This window comes from Corticium candelabrum, chromosome 20, assembly GCF_963422355.1.
Source record: "Corticium candelabrum chromosome 20, ooCorCand1.1, whole genome shotgun sequence".
Classification (NCBI taxonomy): domain Eukaryota; kingdom Metazoa; phylum Porifera; class Homoscleromorpha; order Homosclerophorida; family Plakinidae; genus Corticium; species Corticium candelabrum.
This window is the reverse complement of record NC_085104.1, coordinates 2,385,919-2,410,072: the sequence shown is the minus strand read 5'-3', so window position 1 is coordinate 2,410,072 and position 24,154 is coordinate 2,385,919. Positions and strand designations below refer to the sequence as shown.

Below are 24,154 nucleotides of genomic sequence, written 5' to 3'. Positions count from 1 at the left end.
TCCAGGCTGCTGGATTCTTGTTTGGTGTATTTGATCTTGATGGAATTAGAGAGTTCCTAGCAATACACGAAGCCAAATCCATCACCTCACAGGTAAATATGATTGATGCAAGAAAAAACACATTGTTTGTCGTACTGACCCTTGCATATGTACAATTGACATGAACTTCACAGGAGCATGCACGCACATGTATCTGGTAAATATAAGGGTTTACATTCAGTTGGTGCCAACAATACTGCTGACTGGGAATAAATACGGTAATTCACACCACTCCGTGCCCTCTGTCATTTATTGTAATACATCTTCAACATAGATACAGAACATACTTTAAAAACCAGCAACAGGTCTCAAAGCAAAATACCATACGCTATACAGACACTATATAAAGCAACCTCTAATCTTCAAATATAAAGTAGTCACCTCTTTCTCGCCTAACGAAGATATTGAATCGACAATAAATATATCATTCCTCTTGTCCTAATTCAACTGCTTCTAAGGAAGCTTCTGAAGAAGCACTCATTGATGATTGATTTCCGAACTGTGAATTAGTTCCTCATACTTTGCAACTCAATTCCCTCTTTGAACAGAATAATCAGCTTACCACAAAAAATTCCTTTCAGCATGAGTAAAGTATGGTCCTAGGAGGAAAGTTGAGGAGTCATATAAATGAAGCAAACTACTATCAGACAGATCATATGCAATCACACACATTCAAATCTTTCAATTAAATCAATCAATATTAAAATCATGTCACAGCTTTCTAGATTCCGAAACTAGTTTTATCAGTTTTGCTTCTCTACCATACTATTATGCAATTCAGAAATAGCGCAATAGAAAACTTTTCATAATTGATATTACTTCAGGACTAGGGTTGCATGCCAACACTTCATAAGCTGTCAGCTAAGCAAGCCACACATGGCCATCTAAACAGTTCATTAGGCAACTATATGGTGCTAATTCTAACGCAATCAGTACTGCTCCAAACTGCAGTAAAGTTTTCAATTAATTATTCTTATACTTGGATGTACCAACAACTGACATTAATAGAACATCACTGTACCACAACTGTCAACATTACCATGCGACAGTAGCCCTGTTAGCAACATAATTCCATTGCGAAGATGTCTACCTAATTCTGCACTAGGGGTAACATGTTCTTTAATGTTTCTCCATTTAAGTTTTTGTTAGGTCACTCTTGAGAAAAACTGGTTTTCTACAAATTTAACCATTCCTGACTTCTTGGATATGACACCACTCGACAACCAAAGTTTCCAGCTATTCAAAAACATGTTATGGAACCAACCAGCATCTGCCATAACAACAACATGTGGTAACTTAAGCAGTCATCAAATTTCCATGTTGACTTGCAATCGTTGGCTAACAGAGGACATTCTGCAAAGCTTGTCTGATGTCTTAAATCAACGTTCAAGAGACTGTCTGTGCATAGTTCTCTCTGAGTATAACAAAACACGATTGCATGAAGCTGTTTTAGCAGCTGCAGAAGGCAAGGAAAACGTACGTCTTGCATTCTTGATCTTAAAAGTTTCAGTAAATCAATTACTTCAGACGACCATGGCTTCCAACAAGTTGCTAACAGGAAATCACTGGGTGGTAGCTGTAATAGATGTCTGTGCTGAAACTACCTACTACTGTGATCCCTTAGGTTTTCCTATTCCCATCAATCTGTCAGTTGAAACACAGCAGGTTTCTTTAGAACTGAAAAGGGTTCTTAGCAAGCAAATGAAAATGTTCTATCACACGATTGCAATGCATAAGCCGATGTTTGGCCCCAATGGTGAACACATCTGTTCTCGAAATTGTTTGAACTTTCCTGCTCAAAAGTGTTCATCGGCATGTGGAATAATAGCGTTTACATTTGTTGCAATTTCTGCATTTACCCCAACAAATGTCTGGGAATGTATATGCTCACCCCACATGGCTCTGAATGATGTAAAGTCAAATTTGACTCTATTTTGGCAAGCAAGTAAATATTCACCTTACCTACGCAAGGTGCTAGCGTGTTGGATATCCACTCAGACTATTGACGTGACAAACATCATTGATAAGTCTGCACTTGTACCCACGGCATTGTCTTTTAACAAACAAATTTCATATCAACATCAAGCAAGCAGACTTAGACTTAGACTTAGCCTGAAGCAGAAAGACTGCGAAACTGAAGAAGACAGTTTTTGTCACAAAAATGCACCATGTGACGAAGGTACAGAGAATAGCAATGAAAGGAGTCCGTCTACTACTCACTTGGACATCTCTTCTGTAACAGCTCCACAGCTCACAACTGGACAAGAATTTTCCTCCTTTGAAGAGCTAAAGCACTGCATTTCTAGTTACGAAAGAGCAACATTTGTACAACTCCACATTAGGAGATCCAGGTCACTAGAATCTGCCAAGAAGCGAGCAACTAAAAAGAACTTCAATTCTGACTTAAGGTTTTCAGAATTACAGTATAACTGTATTCATGGTGGAAAGCACTTCCAGTCACGGGGTACAGGAAAACGCCCTAATCACTCGTAAGTCTCATTTGTTTGTCGTAATAGCTATTCAACACCTTCATATGTACAACTTCACTACATTGCAGAACCTTTCAAATGGAATGCCCATGTTTTGTGAGAATTGTAGCATCAACGGATGGACAAAAATTGACCATCAAAAGTATAAACCTCCAGCATAATCATGACATTAACAAGGTAAGAATTATTGTCATCCTTGCATTCAATAATTAAAAGGCATGGCATATTGCATTGCACTTGGCTATAGTACTTTAGAGACAATACCAGCACCTTGTTTTCATAGGAACTCTTCAAGCAACTACCACGACAGAGAAAGCTTTCCAATGATGCCAAGCAAGAAGCGCAATAGTTGCTGCCATTACAAGCAAACAAAGAAGATGGTTCAAGATAAACTGTCAAATGAAACAGGCCAAGTGGTTCTTTTAAAGGACCTGAGCAATCTATCTACGCTAATGAAAAGTGGCAGTACCCGTAACAACTTAGAAGTTACTGTCAAGGAACTGACAGAGCAATATGGTAGGTTATTATGTAGGTTTTAAATGCTGTAGAATGTGTTGTTAATGTGCATCTGGGGTGGTCACGTGTAGGTTCAAGTGTGCACGTAATGACAAATGACCAAAAAGAACTATTGGGAGTCCATTTTCAAGATGACCAAATGAAAAAGGCATAGGATGCTTACCCTGAGATATTCTTTATTGATGCCACCTACAAGCTTCTTGAGCTGCGGTTCCCATTATACATTATCCTCATAGAAGATGACAATGGGCAAAGTGAAATTGCAGCAGCAATTTTGTTACTTGAAGAGACTGAAACATCACTATCAAAAATCATGTCTATTTTTAAAGAAAACAATCCGTCCTGGACAGCTACCAGAGTTTTGATGGCAGACAAGGACATGACTGAATGTGACGTACTAGCATCAAATTTTCCAAATGCTGACCTTTTGATTTGCCTCTACCACACTCTCAGGTCATTTCGACGAGAGATTTCTTGTGAAAAAATGGGCATCACATCAGGTCAGAGAACCTTGTATTTGGAACTTCTCCAGCAAATGGCATATGCCACAAATGAAGTAAACTATGCAGAATTGTATTCTCGTTTCAAAACCAATGCTCCTGCAGCTGTAATCGACTACTTCAACAAGCAGTGGCATCCCATTCGTAAGCAATGGACAATGGGTATGAAATACAGCACAGGCAACTTCTTGAACGCGACCAACAATAGACTTGAATCACTAAATGCCAAATTAAAATCTGTCATTCCCCGCTTTTCCTCCATGGAAACATTCACTGAGAAGTTCTTTGTTATTCTGAGAGTACTACGGTCAGAACAAGATCATAATGCAAGTCTTTCAGTTTTGAAAGTACCCACTGCATTTCATTCAACCTCTGATGAAGCAAGCAAGCATTATATGCGGTGCCTTACTCCCTATGCCTATAAGTTTGTGAAAAAGCAAATGGATATGATCGCAAAAGTTGCATTAAAATGTGCAGAAAATCAGCAGTATCATGTGTCCTCTAGTGAAGGCAATATTACATTAACGGCAACCTCATGCCAGTGTCTAGGATGGCTCTCAATAAGGCTCCCATGCCGTCATATACTGTCCGCAAGGGCTGACATTGGCATGAGCTTATTCGACAAAGGATTATGTGACAAAAGGTGGACACTACACTACTTCAAGTCAATGCACAGAGTCTTTTCAAAGGATTTTGCCAGCAATCAGTCGACTGTATCTCTTGTTACTAGTTCATTGCGTGAAACACATAACTCAGCACAACCACTCTCTCAGGTTTGTATTACATGGCTAGAACTTCAACAACATTGCCTGCAGTATGCTCTGGTTCAGTTTCAGAAATTTAAATTTGTTTCAAGAGTCACAAATAAATTATCTACCCTAGCTTCAGAAGACTCTGGACTAACCTTTACCAAGTGATTAGAATTGTTGAACAATTAGTTACAGCATGGGAAAATGGAGAAACAGTTGCATTAGTCAATGGTAAGACCTAGTGGCATTATGTATACAAACTGTGTGCATACACCAATAAATGTGAGCAAATACACATGCGCATGCTGATGCAACAAGTAGGCACACACATTGTACATATTTACTTTGTTAAAGACAAAATGGTGTCAGTTTTGTTTTGACAAAAAAGCATAAATGTGTGCAGACTCTACAAAAGAAAAGCAATAATATTCAAAAAATGAAACACACAAAAACAGAGCTCAACAAAGGTAAACTCTTTTGCCACCGGCAATACTAATACTTAAAGGAAACATGTTCTGACACTTACAGTTCCATCAGTAAAAATGAAACAAAAATCAGAAATGAATGCCAGCATCCCGACACCAAATGCTGCAAAGGCAAACCGAAGACAACCAGGTATGTTCTTCACCTTTTGCATACTGCCTGATATTACATACGACATTGAGTCCAGTGTTGTTTCTTTGTATAACAACAAAGAATGCATTGTTTGTAGCAGAGACCAGAGCAGAATGACTGCTTGAGAGTCAACAAGTAAGTTAAATGTATACTCCACTGACATGGTATTATTGTGAATTGTGATTACTATAGTTCTTTCTTAGATCTGCTCAAATGACTGACATACAGATAGTAATTATTGAACTAACCTTCTACATAGTATGACGTAGTCACTACAAGTGTGTTTCTAGCCATTATGAGGAAAGTAGTGTCTTGATTATACAGTACCGTACCATACCATACCATACCAAACCATACCATACCATACCAAACCATACCATACCATACCATACTATACCATACTGTATTGTACTGCAGTGTAATATACTCTACTACAAGCTCCAATGCCCGGCTTCGCCCAGGGGACAACACATGCCAGGTGCTTCTCCTTTCCACTTCATAGCGCCGCAGTTGACACACGTTTGTCATAGAGCCAATACAACATGGAAGTGGAGGAGAGACAGGTCGCCTTTATAGGTAGAGATTATAGCATTAATGACAGACAGACAGACAGACAGACAGACAGACAGACAGACAGACAGTTGTGATGTCTTCCTCTACCCATATTGTCTACTCTGTATCAACATTGTCATCATGGATTGCACGCATCTTTACCTCGCGTCAGCGCTAGGCGTCTTCTATGGTGGCCATGCATGTTGTGATGTCCATCCATGTTATCCGGGAGACAGACAGACAGTGTTCAGTTTTTTGTTTTTTAGTTGTCAGTGTAATGTAGTGTATCGTGCTTTGCTTAATTTGATTTAGCCTGTAATAGTTCTGATTTATGAAAATATAATACCATTGACAGACAGACAGACAGACAGACAGACAGAAGTTTGCACTTTCATCTGGCAATTTTGTCTTGGCGGCTTCTCTCAGATTGGGTCTACCTTTGTCTATTTACAAACATGCAAAATGGGTGGAGGCCCAGTTTGGTCTCACAATTCTGTTGTTTTGTGCTGGTCTGAATGCATGAGCAGTCTACAATGCCAGCATCAAATTGAACCAAAAGATAGATATACAACATCCAACAATAGAGCAGACATTGTTGTGTTTGACTCAACATGTGGGGGAAATGTTGAGCTTGATGTGGCCCTTGCTCACCCCTGGAGCTGCAGCAAGAAGAAGAGAAGACATCAAACATAGCAAATATTCTCAAGAGCAGTTGCCTGGAGGGTACACTCCTACCCTTATTCCACTAGTTTTTGAGCACTTTGGTGGGTGGGGAGAAGAAGCATCAACGTTCCTCACTAAACTTTCCAAACTATATAGAGATGAAGAAGGAAGAAACAATCCCTCAGATTTTAAAACACATTGGAGAAGGCGCTTGTCAGTACAACTTCAGCGTTGCAATGCCTCGGTGTTGGCTAGAAAGATGATCAGAGTAACATATGGACAGAATACTGACCAGAGTTTAGATGTTGTTCAACTTTCAATTCAGTAAACTAAATTTCGGTTTGTAGGCTCCGTAGGGGAGCTTTTTAATGCTAATTGTTATTTGTGTAATTGTAATTGTAGTTGTGACACTTGTTGTTCATTAGCTGTTACTTTAGTTTCACCTGTATTAGCTTTGATGTATAAAAATATATGAAAATTTGACAGACAGACAGACAGACAGACAGACAGACAGACAGACAGACAGAGACAGAAAAACAGGTTGCCTTTATAGGTAGAGATTATAGCAGAAAGTATCTAAAAATGCGTTTGATGGTTGGAGAGGCAGAGGGGGTGTAGCCAGGTCACGTACAGTTTGTATAGAGAACCGTTTACTGTCACTAATTAGCCGTGGTGTAAGTGCTTTTACCGTTTAGTAGCAGCCAGACAGAATTCTCATTCATAGTTATATCCCGTACAATTGCCGCTTCTAAATCCCGTTGATTTTTGGATTAGCGATTGGGTGAAACCATTTCGACTTGGAGGTTGCTGCCGTTGCGAGGAACAGGTGTATCGAACTTGGCATCTATTTGACACGTGTCCAGTTTCAAAAAATCCCGTTGAAGCCATTTCGACAGTCCCGTTGCGGAGAACAGGTGTATCGAACCTGGCATCTATAATTTCGACGTGAATCCCGTAACGTGCAAGTCACGTGCAATACTTACCCGGAGAATCCGTTCCCCGTATATAACGAATGCCGACTCTCGTCATTTCGACAGTCCTGCTGAACGTCGTCTCTTCGAAGACGTTGCTGGCGTTTCGGGGAACAGGTGCATCAAACACGGCAGCTCTTCGACGGTCGTAGACTGGCAAAAGACTGTGGGCGTATTTTTTCAAGACCTGGATATCAGCAAAAATATCTTCCGTTTGCCGACGTTGCCCGCAATAAACAACACGCTCGGTGCATACCGTCCGACGTCGGGAACGGGCAGTGTGAATTCGGCGGAGATACGATTCGGCATTCCGAAGATATTCGCGCGCGAGCGGAAGCGAGCGCGATCGGCGGGAGATGGCGTCGTCGTGGGAGAAGTCAGGAAGACGATCATGGTCTCACTTTCGAGATTAATGAATTCAGCGTGCGCGAACCAAATTTGGTCGAGATCGGACTTGCCGTCTTTGAGAAACGCTCGTACGGACGGACACACAGACAGACAGACAGACAGACAGACAGACACCTCTCCTTTATATATATACAAGCTCCAATGCCCGGCTTCGCCCGGGGGACAACCCATGCCAGGTGCTTCTCCTTTCCACTTCATAGCGCCGCAGTTGGAAGTGGAGGAGAGACAGGTCGCCTTTTTATAGGTAGAGATTATAGCAGAAAGTATCTAAAAATGCGTTTGATGGTTGGAGAGGCAGAGGGGTGTAGCCAGGTCACGTACAGTTTGTTTAGAGAACCGTTTACTGTCACTAATTAGCCGTGGTGTAAGTGTTTTTACCGTTTAGTAGCAGCCAGACAGAATTCTCATTCATAGTTATATCTCGTTCAATTGCCGTTTCCAAAATCCCGTTGATTGGATTAGCGATTGGTTGAAACCATTTCGACTTGGACGTTGCTGCCAGGTGTATCGAACTTGGCATCTATTCGACACGTGTTCAGTTCCAAAAAATCCCATTGATTGGATTATTAATCCCGTTGATTGGATTATTGATCCCGTTGAAGCCATTTCGACAGTCCTGTTGCGGAGAACAGGGGTATCGACCTCATGTGGCCCGTCCTTCGTACGGGCAAAATACTGTAATGTAAAGATAGGTCTGTGGACACGTCACGTGATATCTTAGTTGCGAGGTCCCGGATGTGCTGAATAAATTCGAATCTTGCTCTTCGCGCTTGTTTCGGCAAGAAACGACACGATCGGCGCCTAATCGCGTCGTCGTGGGAGAAGTCAGGAAGACGACCACAGTCTCACTTTCGACCCTTGGCATCTATTCGACACGTGTCCAGTTTCAAAAAATCCCGTTGATTGGATTATTGATCCCGTTGAAGTCATTTCGACAGTCCCGTTGCGGAGAACAGGAGTATCGAACCTGGCATCTATAATTTCGACGCGAATCCCGTAACGTGCAAGTCACGTGCAATACTTACCCGGATAATCCGTTCCCCGTATACAACGAATGCCGACTCGCGTAATTTCGACAGTCCCGTTGAACGTCGTCTCGTCGAAGACGTTGCTGGCGTTTCGGAGAACAGCTGCGTCAAACACGGCAGCTCTTCGACGGTCGTATCCAACGAAGTCACGACGCGTACCGACTGTCGTCATTTCGACGGTTCCGCTGAACGTCGTCTCTTCGAAGACGTTGCTGGCGTTTCGGGGAACAGGTGCATCAAACACGGCAGCTCTTCGACGGTCGCAGACTGGCAAACGACTGTGTGCGTATTTTTTCGAGACCCGGATATCAGCAAGACTATCTTCCTTTTCCCGACGTCGCCGGCAATAGACGACACGCTCGGCGCGTACCGTCCGACGTCGGGAACGGGCAGTCTAAATTCGGTGGAGACACGATGCGCCGTTCCGGAGATATTCGCGCGCGAGCGGAAGCGAGCGCGATCGGCGGGAAACGGCGTCGTCGTGGGAGAAGTCAGGAAGACGACCGCGGTCTGACTTTCGACCTGAATGAATTCGGCGTGCGCGAGCGAAATTCGGCCGAGATCGGACTCGCCGTCTTGGAGAGACGCTCGTACGTACGGGCACACAGACAGACAGACAGACAGACACACACACAGACACCTGTCCTTTATATATAGAGATATATATATATATATATATATGTCTATATATATATATATATATATATATATATATATATATATAGATACTACTGTATTCTCCCGTAATATAACACCCTGGGCGTATAGAAAAGAAACGCTTTTTCCTGGGCGTATACTAGGGCATGGGCGTTATTTTGGTCCCAAGCGTATACATGGTTGCAAAATGCTGTCGTTTGGCCAGTCATCATCTAAACACTTGATGACAGCAATACCACAAATGCTTGCAATTATCCATTTGCAAGATCAAAGGTACTGGTATCCATACAGCATCAGCATACACGCAGAAACTACACTACACAAGCAAACCGGAGTGGTCGGCCTGAAATCAGTCAAAAGCATCAGGATTGGTAATTGCAATGAAGACATGAGTCTAGCGGTAAGCACTTTTGCTCAACACTGACACCAGCTCATTAAACGCACAAAGACAGAGACAAATGTTCTGCGGACCCCATTTTGTTTTGTCTGCACACGCGTATCCTGGGCTATACTTGGGCATGGGCGTTAGTTGGGCATGAGCGTTTTTTCAGGCTGAAAGTTCTGACCTGTCACACATGGGCATATATACAGGCATGGGCGTTATTTCAGCATGGGCAAATAGCAGCAGTATACTATACCATGTAATAGTTATGGCATGAGTCGTGGAAATCCATGTACATTGTTATTGATCCAAAGCCTTCAAGGCTTATCAATTAGCTAATTGACAGAACCACATGCGAGATCCAATTATCTAGTTGATAAGCCTGAGAGGTTGAGGTGTCAATAAAATACATGGACCCCATTACAACCATGCTTTAAAATATTTAGAATATATCATGTGACCTTTAGAGGTTGTGATTAGTGAATTTGGTACGGTGGCAGTTTTGAACCTACCAAGACATTTCTATCATGTATAGAACACCCCATTTGACTAATCAGATTGTCTAAAGATCACGTGACGTAGTCTAAAGTATCCCTTACTTCACCACACCATATTGGATGTTATACCATGATCACGTGACGTGCGACCAGTCACAAGCACGTATTGAGGTGGTGTATATGGCATATTGCACAGCAAGTATGCAATAACTTACTTCTGCTTAATATCTTAGTCTCATTTATACTTACATGTCACGTGACCGTGTTATAAATAACTTATCATACGATTAGCGGGCAATATGGCTTTACCAGCACTCAGAATGGGGTTATAAAGTCATATATAGCACACCCATCGTACGATAAACTACACTTATACAATACTATAAATAAACAGATGGTACACAGATATGAGATGCATTTCTTACCTCTTACAGTCTTCTAAAGGATAGAAGAGTTACACGACCTCTTCTGGTTGTTTTTTGCCTTTCCTCTTCTTTCTAAAATGTTGAAATAAGGACTGATGCTTATTCTGGTTCTTCTACCTAAAAAAAGAAGAGAAAGTCGTGTACATAACTTCTGTGCCATTTGCATGTAATAGACAGCCACTTAACTCTACCTAGCTTGTTGTGCTATATACAACCATAGGGTACATGGCAGCAGAGGAGACAGGGCCATTGTTGTGAGACTTGATGATACTTCCTTGATTACCCATCAAATAAACAAGATGATTGATCTTCTTATACAATTGGTAGACATGAGGCAGAATCGTTGAAAAACTAGACTTTCCTCCATCCAAGGTATGATATCATACCTAATTTTAAAAAGACCCAGTCAGGATAGAACGTCCTCTAATGCCAACCTAACATGCATATGCTTAGCTCTGAACCTCCTTCTGTTAGGGTTAGGGTTACTTATGAGTTAGGTCACTGCTGGAGCCAGCACCAGAGTCAAAAACAACTATGTCCGGCCGCTTTCATTATCTATGTACCGACAAAAGACTTCTTTCTTGTGATGAAGATTTAGTTCATGAAAGCAACTGCTCCAACAGCAACTATTTCATCATGTTCCCTGACTGACTGACTGACAAAATCATTTATAGACACAAATGTCTAAATACAGAACACCAAAAGTTAAAAATATTATCCATGACAGTGGAATCATGGTCACAGCAAACTACAAGTTAAAACTAAGCGCAAATAGTAGAGATCAATTCTAATGAAAAGCGCTTTGAATGGCACTGTGCACTGACTGACCGACTGATTAATTAACTGCCGTTCATTAGTTGCAACACATATCTGTCTACACAGACAGACACATCGAAAACGTAAGTAGCACTGGAGAAAGATGGATTAACTAAATGAATTGTCTCTGACTGTTTGTATCACATTATGTCTTCTTGTTAAATCACAGGATAATGACTTTGAGAAATCAAAGTTAGCCAAAGAATTCAAACAAGATCTCCAGAGTGAGTTTATAAAATGAAATCAGAGTGTACTCAGTATTTGGTGCATTGACAATTACATTTGTTCATGTCAGGTATCAAGATGCCGTCTACATATCGAAAGAGAGGAAGACCAAAAGGACACAAACTAACAGTGATAGGCCTGACATCAAAAAAGAAGAGGTCGCTGAAAACTCTCCAGCCATTTACTAAGTTGCACACATCAGTAAAGGAGAAGGGTAGGTATTTATCTGGACTAACAAGCACATCAAGCTAGTTACTCTGTACATTGTGCAGTAATGCTAGAATGGTTCGTGGACGCAGATTTGGCAGCAGGTGTGCTGAAAAATTCACAACAACTGCTTAGTGAAAGAGATGTCGAGGCTAGGCCAGAGATGGTAACTGATGCTGTTCTGGATGAGACTGTAGACATTCATTTAATCAGGAAGTACTTTCAACACGATGCTTGGCTGCTTGTGACCCAAGTTGTACGGCAGAAGCAGGAAACTCAAGGATACATTTGCAAGTACTGTTCACATGATCTAGATGATGAGTCACAAGCAATTTTGTGTGACCACTGCCTTCAGTGGTTTCACATGAAGTGCGTGGGGCTGAAACAGAAGCCAAAGAAAAAGTACTGGTTTTGCAGACATTGCTACCATGCACGCGTAATGTAGCTAATGCTCTACCACGCTAGCTAGCTATAGCCATATTTACGTATAGATAATTATCTAGACATACCTATTGCCGACTAAGATTATAGCTTGCTTAGCTGTGACAACTTCGTTGACTTACCGACCCAACGCTATGCGTATACGTACAGTGTCGACAAATCGCAAGTTGTGAGAGTGTCATGTGACCAGCGTGAATCGTCATGTGACCAGTGTGCCGTACCCGTAGCCGGAGCAAGTTGCGGGTACGGGCCCGTACACCCGTAGCCACTTCGAAATTTTTTATTAGCATGCAGTGCTAACGCGATCTAAGAAACGTCAATAATGTAAATTAAACTGTGACTGCAAAGTTGTCACTCTTTCTTGAAGCTGTTTTTGGTTTGAGGTTGAACAGAGACAACATCTTATACTGGGTTTTTGATATATCATACCGTAGATTCATTGTTTCCTTCCACTCAACTGGCGCGAGATAGTCTGGTGTACGAGGGTATCCAGTGATCCAGAGCCATATATATATATATATATATATATATATATATATATATATATATATATATATATATATATATATATATATATTGATAGTTGGGATATACCTAGTGTAATGTGAGACTTGTTGGTTTGGGGATGTTTAATTTTGATATATATATATATATATATACACACACACACACGGTTCTGCAGTGATTGATTCATGAAGACCATGCAACAAGTGACGAACGTGCCAGTACTCTAGTCTTCTTTCGAACAACTTGCTGCTATAGTTACAAGTCACTAACTAGTATACTAAACGTCGGGCTGGGCTCTCTCTCTCTCTCTCTCTCTCTCTCTCTCTCTCTCTCTCTCAATACTAATTCATATCAATTACAAGTTTAATAAACAGCATATCATTCCTAGTGTAACAGCCTTGTGACAATATTTTGTTTTTGAAAAATTGACGAGTGCCATTAAATGTTCCTGGTGAGGCTAAACTCATTGCAGGTGCAATATCCTGATGGATAATGTCCTTTCCGTTGACTTTCTGTTCAAGCACTGATATCCTGTAGCAATGAGGGAATGGCCACTGCAGCAGACTATCGTAATCTCCATGTTCAATATGTAAGTAGCATCCGATATGTGATTCATCTCTGTTAGGGTACAATCGAAGATACAACCTGTACCCTGGTCTTCCTGTATAAAATGATCCACTACCTATGCAGCGCTGCTTAGACTGTTTAGACCAAGAGTCTATTTTCCACACATAAACAAACTGTTTCATCTCCATCAATTCCTGTCTGGTAGTTGTTAGTGAATGTTGAACTGCCACTAGATTTGATTCTAGAGATCTTATCTTTTCCTTGTCCTCTGTTGCAGTTGCTAGTGAGCACTGACTTGAAGCAAGATTAAATTCAAGATTTCTGACTCGCTCTTTCTCCTTTCTCACCTCGACCATTGCGAGCACTAGATGTTTATGCACATTTGCTCTATTGTGCTCCTCAAGCTCCGACCGTGTACCCTTAAATTCACATCCCACCTCTCTACAGTCACACTGTAGAACCACAGCTGGACACGCTCCTTGTTTGTCTACATGAGCATCCATTTCTTCTCTAGGCACAGTCAACCCACACTGGAATATACAACTAACGGGCAATCGAGGACAACCTGAACGGTGAGTTTCTATCTCACCAGCATCCATTTCTTCACTGCAGTGCACACATCTAACGGAACGGTGTGGACATTCATTTTCTAGGTGAAATTGGAATTGATCTTTCCTAACCCGTTTTCCGCATTTTAGTGAGCACTGCCTAAATTTACATCTCTTCTTAGTATGATTTCTAAGAGTACGTAGTTCACCAATCCAATCGCATCCTCCTTCCGCGTTCTTGCATCTCACACGCAAATCCAAGAGACGACGTTTGAGGGCGTTGTCCGGAAAAAAGTCACTCGACTTGTCTAGGTTCGTTCTGCAAGTCGGACAAGAAAACATCTGTCTGTTTGAACGCGCTGCAATCTCGCTCAAGCAGTCGCTGCACATGTGGTGGCCGCATCGAGACAGCATCGGATCTCTCAGTACGAGATGACAAACAGCGCAACGTTCGTCCTCACCCACTTCGCTTTCGGCTATAAACTGTAGATCGTAACCACCACGGTACATTGCTCTGTCTTCATCAGAGTCTGAACACTCGGCCAGACTAGCCGCCATTTGACACACGCAGTACCTCGACTCACATCCGCTATTGCGGAAAACAACAACAAATAGCGCGCTAGATGTGTCCCAGAGTGCGCAGGGAGCAGGGAGCTGGCCAAAGCGTAAGTACCGTACGCGTACGTACACACCAAAGTTTTTCCAATCTTGTACTAATTAATTTCTTCTACTATATGTACAGATAGCTAGTAGTATAGGTTAATACAGTCTGAAATTCTTTTGTAGATATACGGTACCGATCGAAGTACGTCTCGCTATCGACTTCGTTTGAAGTTTTAGTAGCACAGACAATTAGCTAATTTGCTAACGTAGCTATTGGAAACCCTACCTGAGACGAGTGGGTCGGGCTAAAATCTCAGTATGCAAAACATTATCACGTGACGAGATATGTGATTACTTATACACCAGGGGTTAGCACTGTAATGTGCTTCTCTATTCATTTAATTTTAATTTTAATGCACCATTAATTTTAAACAAGGATGCAATGAAAAAGCCGCGTCTCCATGCAGATTTGTTTACACTTACAGGTCATTCGCATCGTCGGACGTGCTGCCATGAACAATTAATTAATGCACGTCCCCTTCGCAAATGCCCGTGGAGCGCCAACTTTCTGTTGAAGACAACACTTGCACAACACCGCGGTCGCTCAGCCACGCACACTAAAAATTCAAGCTGTCAAACTGCAGAACCACTATGCACTGTGGAACAAGCAAAATGTTAGTGAATCCAGCACCTTTGCTCTCTAGCTATTCTATACAGTGGCGTACAAAGATGTCCACGAGCGGGAGAGGGCTGTACCATGGATATCGACCATTATCATGAGTAAGCAAATACCAACTCGCTTGCCAGACCGTCAGATTTGCAAAAGTCACTGGCACCGAAAATTCCAATTCCTACTCTGAGTGAGGGGCCCCGCTTCCTACACCAGACGCAGTGTGGATTGCAGCCCCGGATGCACTAGTACGCCTGATTCGATACCGCCTTTCTGGGCCGGAGTAAGTATATAATCAAATTCTTCAGCGCTTGTCATACTAATGATATTAGCTAGAAACTGAGCTTTCGATATCGATTAGACTTTGACGTTGTTCTAGCCTCTGTACTTGTCGATATTACGATTTTAGGCCGCTATCAATCGTTAGTAAGAGATTGCAGCTACGTTATGAAGCGTAGCGGTGAAATGGCAAATCAGAAATAGCGTGCACTAGAAGCCTTTGAACGCGTACAGGTTTGGACTGCTGCCTACATACTGCAAGCTAATTATCGAAGATCCCACGCGACAGTCGTTTCCTCTAATCTACTATGCCGACAGACTACACGTGTAACTGAAGCTAGTCATGAACCAGTCGTAGTAGTGAAGGTGGCGCATCCAGGGCTGCAATCCACACTGCGAGGCTATCGTACACCGGTGCATGATAGGATGCCTGGTTGTTGGTGGGAAATATGCACGTGCAAATGTAGACTAGATTTTTTTCTATGTACTAAACCCTTATGTAAAGCAAAGGAATAAACACCGGTACCATGTACAGGATGGATGCCCGATGGCCGAATTTTCGTTAGCAGCTACCAAATAAAGAGAGATGGAACCTTATGATGACATCACGTTTGTCTATTGGTCGATAATGACACCAGTTCTCGTCTATTGGTCGGAATAGCTATATTTGTATCTGCGCAAATTGAGTTTAAGTAAATATGGTCATACGGTCGGGCGCACGTTAGACGACTACTATACCCTTAGCCCGGATATCCGGGCCTCGGGTAAAATGATACGTATCTAAGAAATTATGGGATCTTAGAGCATGCTCGAACTGCGCGTGCTCAGTCAACGACAACTAATCGAATCTACTAAAATTTTAGTGTAAGTTTAGAGTTTGTATACTGCTCTGTAACGTTTGACACAGTACGCACAAATGTGTAAATCTTATAACTAAACTTTTAAAATTTAGATATTTAGAATATATTTGAATTAGGCATGCATTTATAAAAACCATGCAACAGGCGAGTTGCCACAAATTATGTATGTAATCCAGTCTTCGTTTTCAAAAGTAAAACACGTTGATATGAGCAAGTAATAGCTGCAAGCCAGATGGCACAGTAGTTTGCTAATTCATATCAACCACGAGTTTAATCAACAGTGTATCATTCTTGATGTAACATCCATTTAATAGTGCTTTGTATTGGATAAACTTGCGAGATCCGTAGAATGTTCCCGGTGAGGCTAGACTTGTTGCAGGTGCAATGGTCCGATGGGTTATGTCATTTCCGTCGACCCTCTGTTCAAGCACAGATACACTGAAGCAATAAGGGAATGGCCACTGCAGCAGAGTGTCATAATTTCCGTGTTCGATATGTAAGTAGAATCCAACATGTGATTCCCCTGTGTTAGGGTACAATCGAAGATATAACTTGTAGCCTGGCCTTCCTGTATAAAATGAGCCACTGCCTAGGTAGGTCTGAGTAGACTCTTTATACCAAGAGTCTATTTTCCATACATAAACAAACCGTTTCATCTCCATTACTTCTTGTCTGATGGTTGTCAGTGAACGTTGAACTGATACTAGATTTGATTCTAGAGATCTGATCTTTTTCTTGTTTTCTTTTGTGGTAGCTAATGAACACTGAGTAGAGGTAAAGTTAGATTCAAGGTTTCGAACCCTTTCATTTTCCTTACTAGCTTCGATCACAGTGAGCATTACATGTTTATGCACGTCTGCTCTAGTGTGCTTCTCGAGCTTCGACCGAGTTCCTCTAAATTCACATCCCACCTCTCTACAGTCACATTGTAGAACCACAGTTGAACATGTTCCTTGCCTGTCAACATGAGCCTCCATTTCTTCTCTGGGTACACTCTGTCCACACTCAAAGGCACAACGAACTGGATATCGAAGACAAACAGAATTGTGACTTTCAATTTGAAAAAATTTAACTACCTCCTTGCAGTGCTCACACCTAACCAAACGGTGTACACAGTCGTTTCTTAGGTGGGACGCCATTTGATCTCTAGTAAGGTGTTGACCACAATTGCGTGGGCACTGCTGTACAACAAATCCACATTCCCTAGCATGCTTTCTGACAACACGTAGTTCACCGGTCCAGCCGCACCCTTCTTTCCAGTTCTTGCACTTCACGTGCAAATCTAGCAGACGACGTTTGAGGGCGTTGTCCGGAAAAACGTCAACAGACTTGTTTAGACTCTTTCTGCAAATCGGACAACAAAACGTTTGCCCTTGCGCAATCAGGTTCAAGCAGTTGTTGCACATATGGTGACCGCACCGAGACAGCATCGGATTTCTCAATACAAGATGACATATAGTGCAGTGTACGTCGACGTCTTCACCCAGTTCGCTTTCGTCTGTAAATTGCAAATCGTATCCACCATGTGCACGGCTCGTCTCTCCATCTTCATCAGAGTCAGAGAAACTTGCAGACTCGCGGTCAGCATCATGTTCACACTGGTTGGGGGTTGCACTATAGATATTTCCCATTTTGAGATGCCGAGCCAACGCTATCTAAACATCACATGATGCACCAATCTACGAAATGCGGGGCGCTTGATGTAACGCACTAGGAACGTGTAGAATGTGACTCGGTTGTAGAGACTGAGACTACTGCTCATGCAGCTCCAGGCCTCGCCTGGCCCAGTTAGATACATATAGCTGCTCAGCGCAGTCAATTCATTACACTTTAAATCTGCATTATCTAGCTAGACTGAAAATGTGCTAGCTTTTAGAGCTACCGAGCACAGCACAGTACGTACTTCATTATCGAGCGTTTGGGTATCAGTGTACTAAAGATTTTGACATTCTTGATTTGAGGCACTAGTTTCTAAGAAATATGTCATTCTTTTCGCCCTATGTTTAGGCATACACTATTTTCTGAATGTTTATGTGGTACATATCATATCTACAGTTTTTAGTTTAGGTACGGAATTCTTCTTAGTACTTCTGTGTTTGTATTATTAACCGCAACTTTTCAGACCTACAACAGGGGCGTAGCGTGACCACTAGAAATGGGGGATAAACTTTACAATGATACAGGCCATGCCACTTTTATGGACACTCCCATTTTTATTGGCTTCTAATTGACTGATACTGTAGAATCAGTCGCAAAACCAGACTGAAAAATAGAGTGCTGTATATACTATATACAGCTTTGGTCTTCACGTATTTACAGTCCACAATTTTATGACCCCGCCTACAAACGATGGGGCTATAGCTCGGTCCACGCTACGCAGGGGCGCAGTGTGACCCAGGCCCGCAGTGTGACCCAGGCCCGGATCCAGATGGGGATTCAGGGGGTTGCAACTCCCTCTTTTCCAATAGGCGTGGTTCAATAATTTCATTAGAAAAGAGAAAATTAGTAATGCTATAAATAACTGCTACCAGGTCAACCCCCTCTTTCAAAAATTCCTGGATCCGGGCCTGCAGACCTCTATTAGTTAGGAATGTGGGCTAAACGTTACGATGCTACGGAGCACGCCCACTTTTATGGACACGCCCATTTTGTTGGTTTCTTGGGATACAAAGCTACAAATGATGGGCTATATCCCGGTCTAGCTCATGCCACGCTATATACCCGGCCCCCTGGGATATCTAAACCGGTATAGACAATCTACTTAGTAGCAGATCCCACTGTGTACTGTTATCACATGCAGTATACGTAGGAAACATCCATCCAGTTGCATATATACTACACTCGAGCAATCGTAACCGCATTACAAGTTCATGTCGGTATAGACAAATATTCGAGAGGACTGTGCCTCACCATGGCCAGTGCCCCCTTAACTACGCCTCGTCTCTGCTACCAGCCATCTGTAACAAAAAGATTGTGAATGAAACTTTACAAATGTTGTTAGTGCACTAGTACGTGTACAGATTGTTTCTAAGTTCGTCTCCATGAAGTTGGGTCGTCTCGATCGCTTACAGATATCAACTAGCTAACACATTTCTACCTCGTGTCGCTTCTGGCTTTGCTTACACATGGATTCTGAAGCAAAGGAAACACTGCACGCAGCCTCTAGCTTCTTCTCAATCGATGACATCGACGAAGGTCCGGAAGACGTCGACCGAAGGGCGACCTCCTTACAGACCGAAACAGAACAGTTCACCGCGGCGGTGATACTTCGACTTAATCCAGATGTTCGAGCGGCAATACCAGAATTTCAAGGACAGAATTATTCTCAGACGTTTGTGACGACGTCACTGCTGCAGCGAATCAATGGTATGGAGGAGAGGATTTTGACTGAGCATATGGGCAATGCTAGGACAGTGAAGAAGCTTCTTGGTCGCTTAGACACTTCTGACTTCAAATGCGCGTACAACTGTTTGTCTAGTGTCACTGAAATAGTGCTGAGACCGGGTGTGACGTGGGGTCGGGTGGTGTCTCTTATGCTTCATGTTGCTCAGTTGGCTGCCAAAATGATGGCTTCCAGGTCTGATGAGAGTAGGGAGTCTTCTAGTCTGGTGTTTAGGAAAGTTGTGTCGATGACGGCAGGTCTTCTTGTTCATACTGGTGTGTGGCGATGGATGCTGTGGAACAATGAGGAGGTACTGTGATTGTATGTACAATAATTGCGATTGTTACTAATGGTGGTACATCTGGTAGACGCGCATTCGGGTTCGAATGACACCTATGAATGTACTGTCAGGTATGCAATGACATATTTGCATGCATGGTGCCAGAGACTAAGTTCTTCTAGGTTTCTGAATGTCTGTCAGTTACTTGTAGTGTATGTCGATCGATTGGTCGGTCAGTCGGTTTGTCTGTCTGTCTGTCTGTCTGTCTGTTTGTTTGTCTGTCTGCCTGCCTGCCTTCCTGTCTGTCTTTGTCTGACTTTGTTGTTGTGTCTGCCCAATCTATCATTACTATTTTAGAAGTTACGTATGGAAATATTCAAAATGCTATGTGTTCTCTAGGTAATATCTTAGTTCCTCCACTTGGACCAAAACAAAAAGCAGATCATTACTATCGTCTTGCAATCAAGAAAGGTTGTGTGAAGATGATTGTATTCAAACTAGACCTGTTTGGTGAAGGAGAAGCTGGTAAATCATGTTTGGGAGATGCATTTTTGGATCTCCCATTTCAAAAGCAGAGAGCAAGCACCAAAGGTGCTCAAATGAAAGTAATGATTCGAACTGCTTTATCGGATTGTGGCTTTTGGAAAGAGCTCGTGGGTCGAGAAAGAGAATTGAGAATTAATCAGTTAGTGCTAGGTGAAATCGTCAAGTCTAATCAACAGACAGACGATAAGGAAGGTCAAGCATACACTGATGGTCCTTCACTACGAAGTGAAATAGAACAGCAGAAAACTGAACATCACCAGCCTCGACATCTCTTGCCTACAATGGGATTGAATGAGTTTGCTTCCGTTCAGAATTTAACAAAAGAAGATTCTGTCTTTATTAGACAGTTGGAAAATGATAAAGAGGAACTGAGAAGGTGCCAGGAGATTGTCATGGCAACACTATGGGACAGAGGTGGTCAGGAAGCCTTTCGGTCAGCTCATCCGGCGCTCATGGCAGAATGCTCTCTGTATAGTCCTACAGCTTACTTGCTTGTTTTTGACATAACAAAGCACATGGGGTCTGTTGTAAAAAGCAGTTTTCGGGAAGATGACGGTAGAACTAGAATTGTACCCCAAGGAGTAAGATCTCGAACTTACCTTGATGGTATGCGATATATGTTATCGTGTATTAAGATGGCCCATCCTATCCATACTTCCCCTCTCAACTTTTTGGGACGCGGCGTTGTGAACAAGCCTCCTGCAATGTTTGTTGTTGGTACACACAAGGATATGCTCGGTGACGACTCGACACTTGCAGATGAACAGGAAAGAATTTTGCAAGATCTCATCAGTGAGAAGAACTGCAGCGAACAAGTTGTGCTATCTAATACATCACCCAACAGAGTTACCTTTCAAGTGGATAACACGCGATCTGGTACAGTTTGCCCTGATGAAGTGCTTGTAAATCTTCGAAATTTAATTGTTCAGATGGCAATGACATACTGGGAAGAGGCCGGACCCATCCCGGTGTCTTGGGCCATTCTTGACAAGGGCCTTCATCGTGTAGCCGAGCGACCAGAAAATCAGGGAAAGATTATGAACCTAGAAGACGTGATCGCATTTGCTGAGCGGCTTTGTGATATATCCAACGACGAAGAATGCAAGTCAGCACTGATATACCTAACAAGTTTGGGCGTTATCCTCTATTATTACCGAATACCCGTTTTGAGTGAGAAAGTCTTCACCGATCCTCAGTGGCTTATGAACGTTTTCTCAACATTTGTCACTGTTCTCGATCGGGCCAATGTTAGCAAAGAACTATGGCACGATTTGGATGATTTGCACAAGAAAGGTTTGATGTCGTGGCCACTAGCAGAATATCTCCTTAAAAACTCTGATGTATGCCAAGGTGCATATCCGACCATCCTTACTACTCTTGGTGTATTTGATCTCATCTTTCCTGTTACACCTGGTGGGGAGCTTAAGCCCGAGTTGCCATTTTTTGTTCCTGATATGCTAGCTGAGGGTTACAGCGGTGAGTGCAAGTGGCAAAGAGCTATGCATTTTCCATCGTGTCCTCCTCCTCTGGTGTTTCGACCAAAAGGCTTTGATTCATGGCCAGCTCCTCTCTTTACTCGTCTTGTTTGTCGATGTGCCAGTCAGCTGTCTGTTGCTACACCTTTCTTGAAACGAGAGTACGCCCAAGTGCGATTGGGGAACGAGATTGAGTTGGAGGTTGCATACTGGCAGCAGCGTTATGTTATAGCAACCGTTTACTCATTGAATGAAACTGCTGTTTCTGATGAGGCTGTCATGAGGATGCAGTGCCTAAAGTGCAAGGATTTTATCTCAGAAACACTAACCGATGTCAAAAGGCACGGAATGGAGGGCTTTGAATTTGGTTCTTGTGTCTACTATGGGGCTGACGTCAAAGTTAAACAAGGATTTATTGATGATTCGATGCTTGTTGATGTCGACATCTATAATCCAAATAATGCAATGCTGTTCACTCATCATGGAGTAGGTGTCTCTAGGAGTCGTTTTCCATGTCTTGAATATTGGTTTCCTTGTCAAGAGTACTCTCACGCAGGTGAGAATTATGTAGCTCGAGTTTAATAAGTCAATTCTTTATATGTTGTCTTCGTGTCTTGCGTGATTGTTACAAAGCAGCTCTGTGCTTAGCTTTGGCCTGTTTTGTTTTTGTCTGTTTGTCTGTTTGTGTTTGGTTCTGTCTGTCTGTCTGTCTGTTTGTCTGTCAGTGTGTCTGTCATCATGTCTGTTTGTCTTCATGTGTGTCTGTCTGTCTGTCTGTCTGTCTGTCTGTCATATAATATATTTTCATACATGACTACTATTACAAACTATGTTCATGGCTAACAAGCTGTGCTACTGCTTTAAAGCCTTTTCTGGCCATAACTACTAAGCTAATGAATAAAAAACTGTGTAAGGAAGTCATCTATATCTATATTTCTATTGTCATTGGAAGTTAATGTCAATATCTTCTTGCAGATCGTCTTTGCATTGCACTTCTGCAGCGTTGTCGAAAAGCGTTTTCGCCAATAACACATAAATGCTGTCTGTCTGTCTGTCTGTACAGATCGAAGTCCACTAATGTTTTAAAGTATTTCGCTGTGAAGGACTCGTTCATCATAGAAGTTTAGGATGTGTACAAGTAGAGGATCTGTAACAATAAACTAATCTGTCTGTCTGTCTGTCTGTCTGTGTCTGTCTGTGTCTGTCTGTCTGTTTCTCAGTCTATCTGTCTGTCTGTCTGTCTGTCTGTCTTCTGTCAATCTTTCTGTTAATCTGTATGTCTGTTTGTCTGTCCCTGTCTGTCTGTTGGTCCATTTGTCTGTTTATCTGCGTGGGTTTCTGTCTGCTTGTTGTGTATCAGTATATTTGTTTGTCTGTAATGGGTAACGCTCGTTGAGAGTAGTTTATGTCAATCTTTTTAGGAACACCTTTGCAGTCTTCTGCAATTCCAACAGATGAACATGATACAAACAAGGTGAGACATTTTGCAGCTAGCAGTTTACAAAGAGTCCACATCCACTTTCTGCACACAGACTAAAGGATGCCCATTTATTTTTGTAGCAATTTGAACTTGTATTTTTGCTTGTGACTGTATATTTTCGTTTTGAAGGATCTCACGACTCTTGATTTGACCTCATCGGATATACCTTTGGGTTTACGCACGGAGGTGGCTAATATATGTGGTAAAGAGTGGAAGCAGTTAGGAAGAGAATTGGGAATGTCCGAAAGTGATCTGGATGAGTATGACACTGAAAGATATCCAAAGTACAGCGAGAAGGCTCATCGAGTTATTTACGACTGGAGACGGAAGGAAGGTGAGAATGCTACATGTGGACTATTGCTGAAAACGTGTAACAGACTGAAAGTATTAGGACAAGTAAGGAAGGCAGTTAGGGATGAGTATAGCCTTGTGTTTCCGGAGTATGTGTAAGGTAGTTTGAAGAATAAAGATATACAATTTACTACGCTGTTGTTGTTACACAGGGGCGTGTGCGAATGCATGCACACACACACACACACACACACACACACACACACACACACACACACACACACAATGGCAAATGGATAAGGAGCTGCCGTTTATTACGGTTATGCCCACCAGCCAGATGGCTGCCTGTACACTACACAGGAGCTATGGGCCGTGCTAAGCAATCTCTTAGAGCCTGGTCAGGTACTCGCAGGAGCACCGACTGTGATGCCAACTGTGGTGGGGCACCCGAATTCCCACCAGGACACACACACACACACACACACA

The 24,154-nt window shown here is 42.3% G+C and overlaps 4 protein-coding genes, 1 long non-coding RNA gene and 1 pseudogene across 6 annotated transcripts; 3 read left to right on the top strand and 3 right to left on the bottom strand.

Moving 5' to 3' along the window:
• Positions 1 to 281: 281 nt before the first annotated feature.
• Positions 282 to 12,348, bottom strand: LOC134195848 (uncharacterized). 2 transcript variants are annotated; one of them, XR_009972438.1, is made up of 3 exons: positions 12,249 to 12,348; positions 10,492 to 10,608; positions 282 to 638 (listed from the first exon to the last, which is right to left on the bottom strand). It is a non-coding gene; the product is annotated as an uncharacterized LOC134195848 (long non-coding RNA). The 2 variants fall into 2 exon arrangements; XR_009972437.1 differs by lacking the exon at positions 12,249 to 12,348 and adding an exon at positions 10,683 to 10,995.
• On the top strand, positions 1,573 to 2,754 carry LOC134195998 (uncharacterized). Its single transcript, XM_062665077.1, has one exon. It carries the CDS (start codon positions 1,573 to 1,575, stop codon positions 2,530 to 2,532), a length of 960 nt encoding a protein of 319 aa, XP_062521061.1. The 3' UTR covers positions 2,533 to 2,754.
• Positions 3,184 to 5,013, top strand: LOC134195982 (zinc finger SWIM domain-containing protein 1-like; annotated as a pseudogene).
• Positions 12,349 to 12,894: 546 nt separating the features above from the next.
• LOC134195872 (TNF receptor-associated factor 6-like) lies at positions 12,895 to 14,246 on the bottom strand. Its single transcript, XM_062664961.1, has one exon. The coding sequence runs from the start codon at positions 14,214 to 14,216 to the stop codon at positions 13,029 to 13,031; it is 1,188 nt and encodes a 395-aa protein (XP_062520945.1). The 5' UTR covers positions 14,217 to 14,246; the 3' UTR covers positions 12,895 to 13,028.
• A 2,100-nt stretch (positions 14,247 to 16,346) lies between these two features.
• LOC134195764 (TNF receptor-associated factor 5-like) lies at positions 16,347 to 18,003 on the bottom strand. Its single transcript, XM_062664843.1, has one exon. It carries the CDS (start codon positions 17,843 to 17,845, stop codon positions 16,463 to 16,465), a length of 1,383 nt encoding a protein of 460 aa, XP_062520827.1. The 5' UTR covers positions 17,846 to 18,003; the 3' UTR covers positions 16,347 to 16,462.
• A 1,336-nt stretch (positions 18,004 to 19,339) lies between these two features.
• LOC134196068 (uncharacterized) lies at positions 19,340 to 23,870 on the top strand. Its single transcript, XM_062665150.1, has 5 exons — positions 19,340 to 19,906; positions 19,965 to 20,007; positions 20,276 to 22,453; positions 23,319 to 23,371; positions 23,507 to 23,870. The coding sequence occupies exons 1-5, from the start codon at positions 19,340 to 19,342 to the stop codon at positions 23,825 to 23,827; spliced, it is 3,162 nt and encodes a 1,053-aa protein (XP_062521134.1). The 3' UTR covers positions 23,828 to 23,870.
• The last annotated feature ends 284 nt before the right edge of the window (positions 23,871 to 24,154 follow it).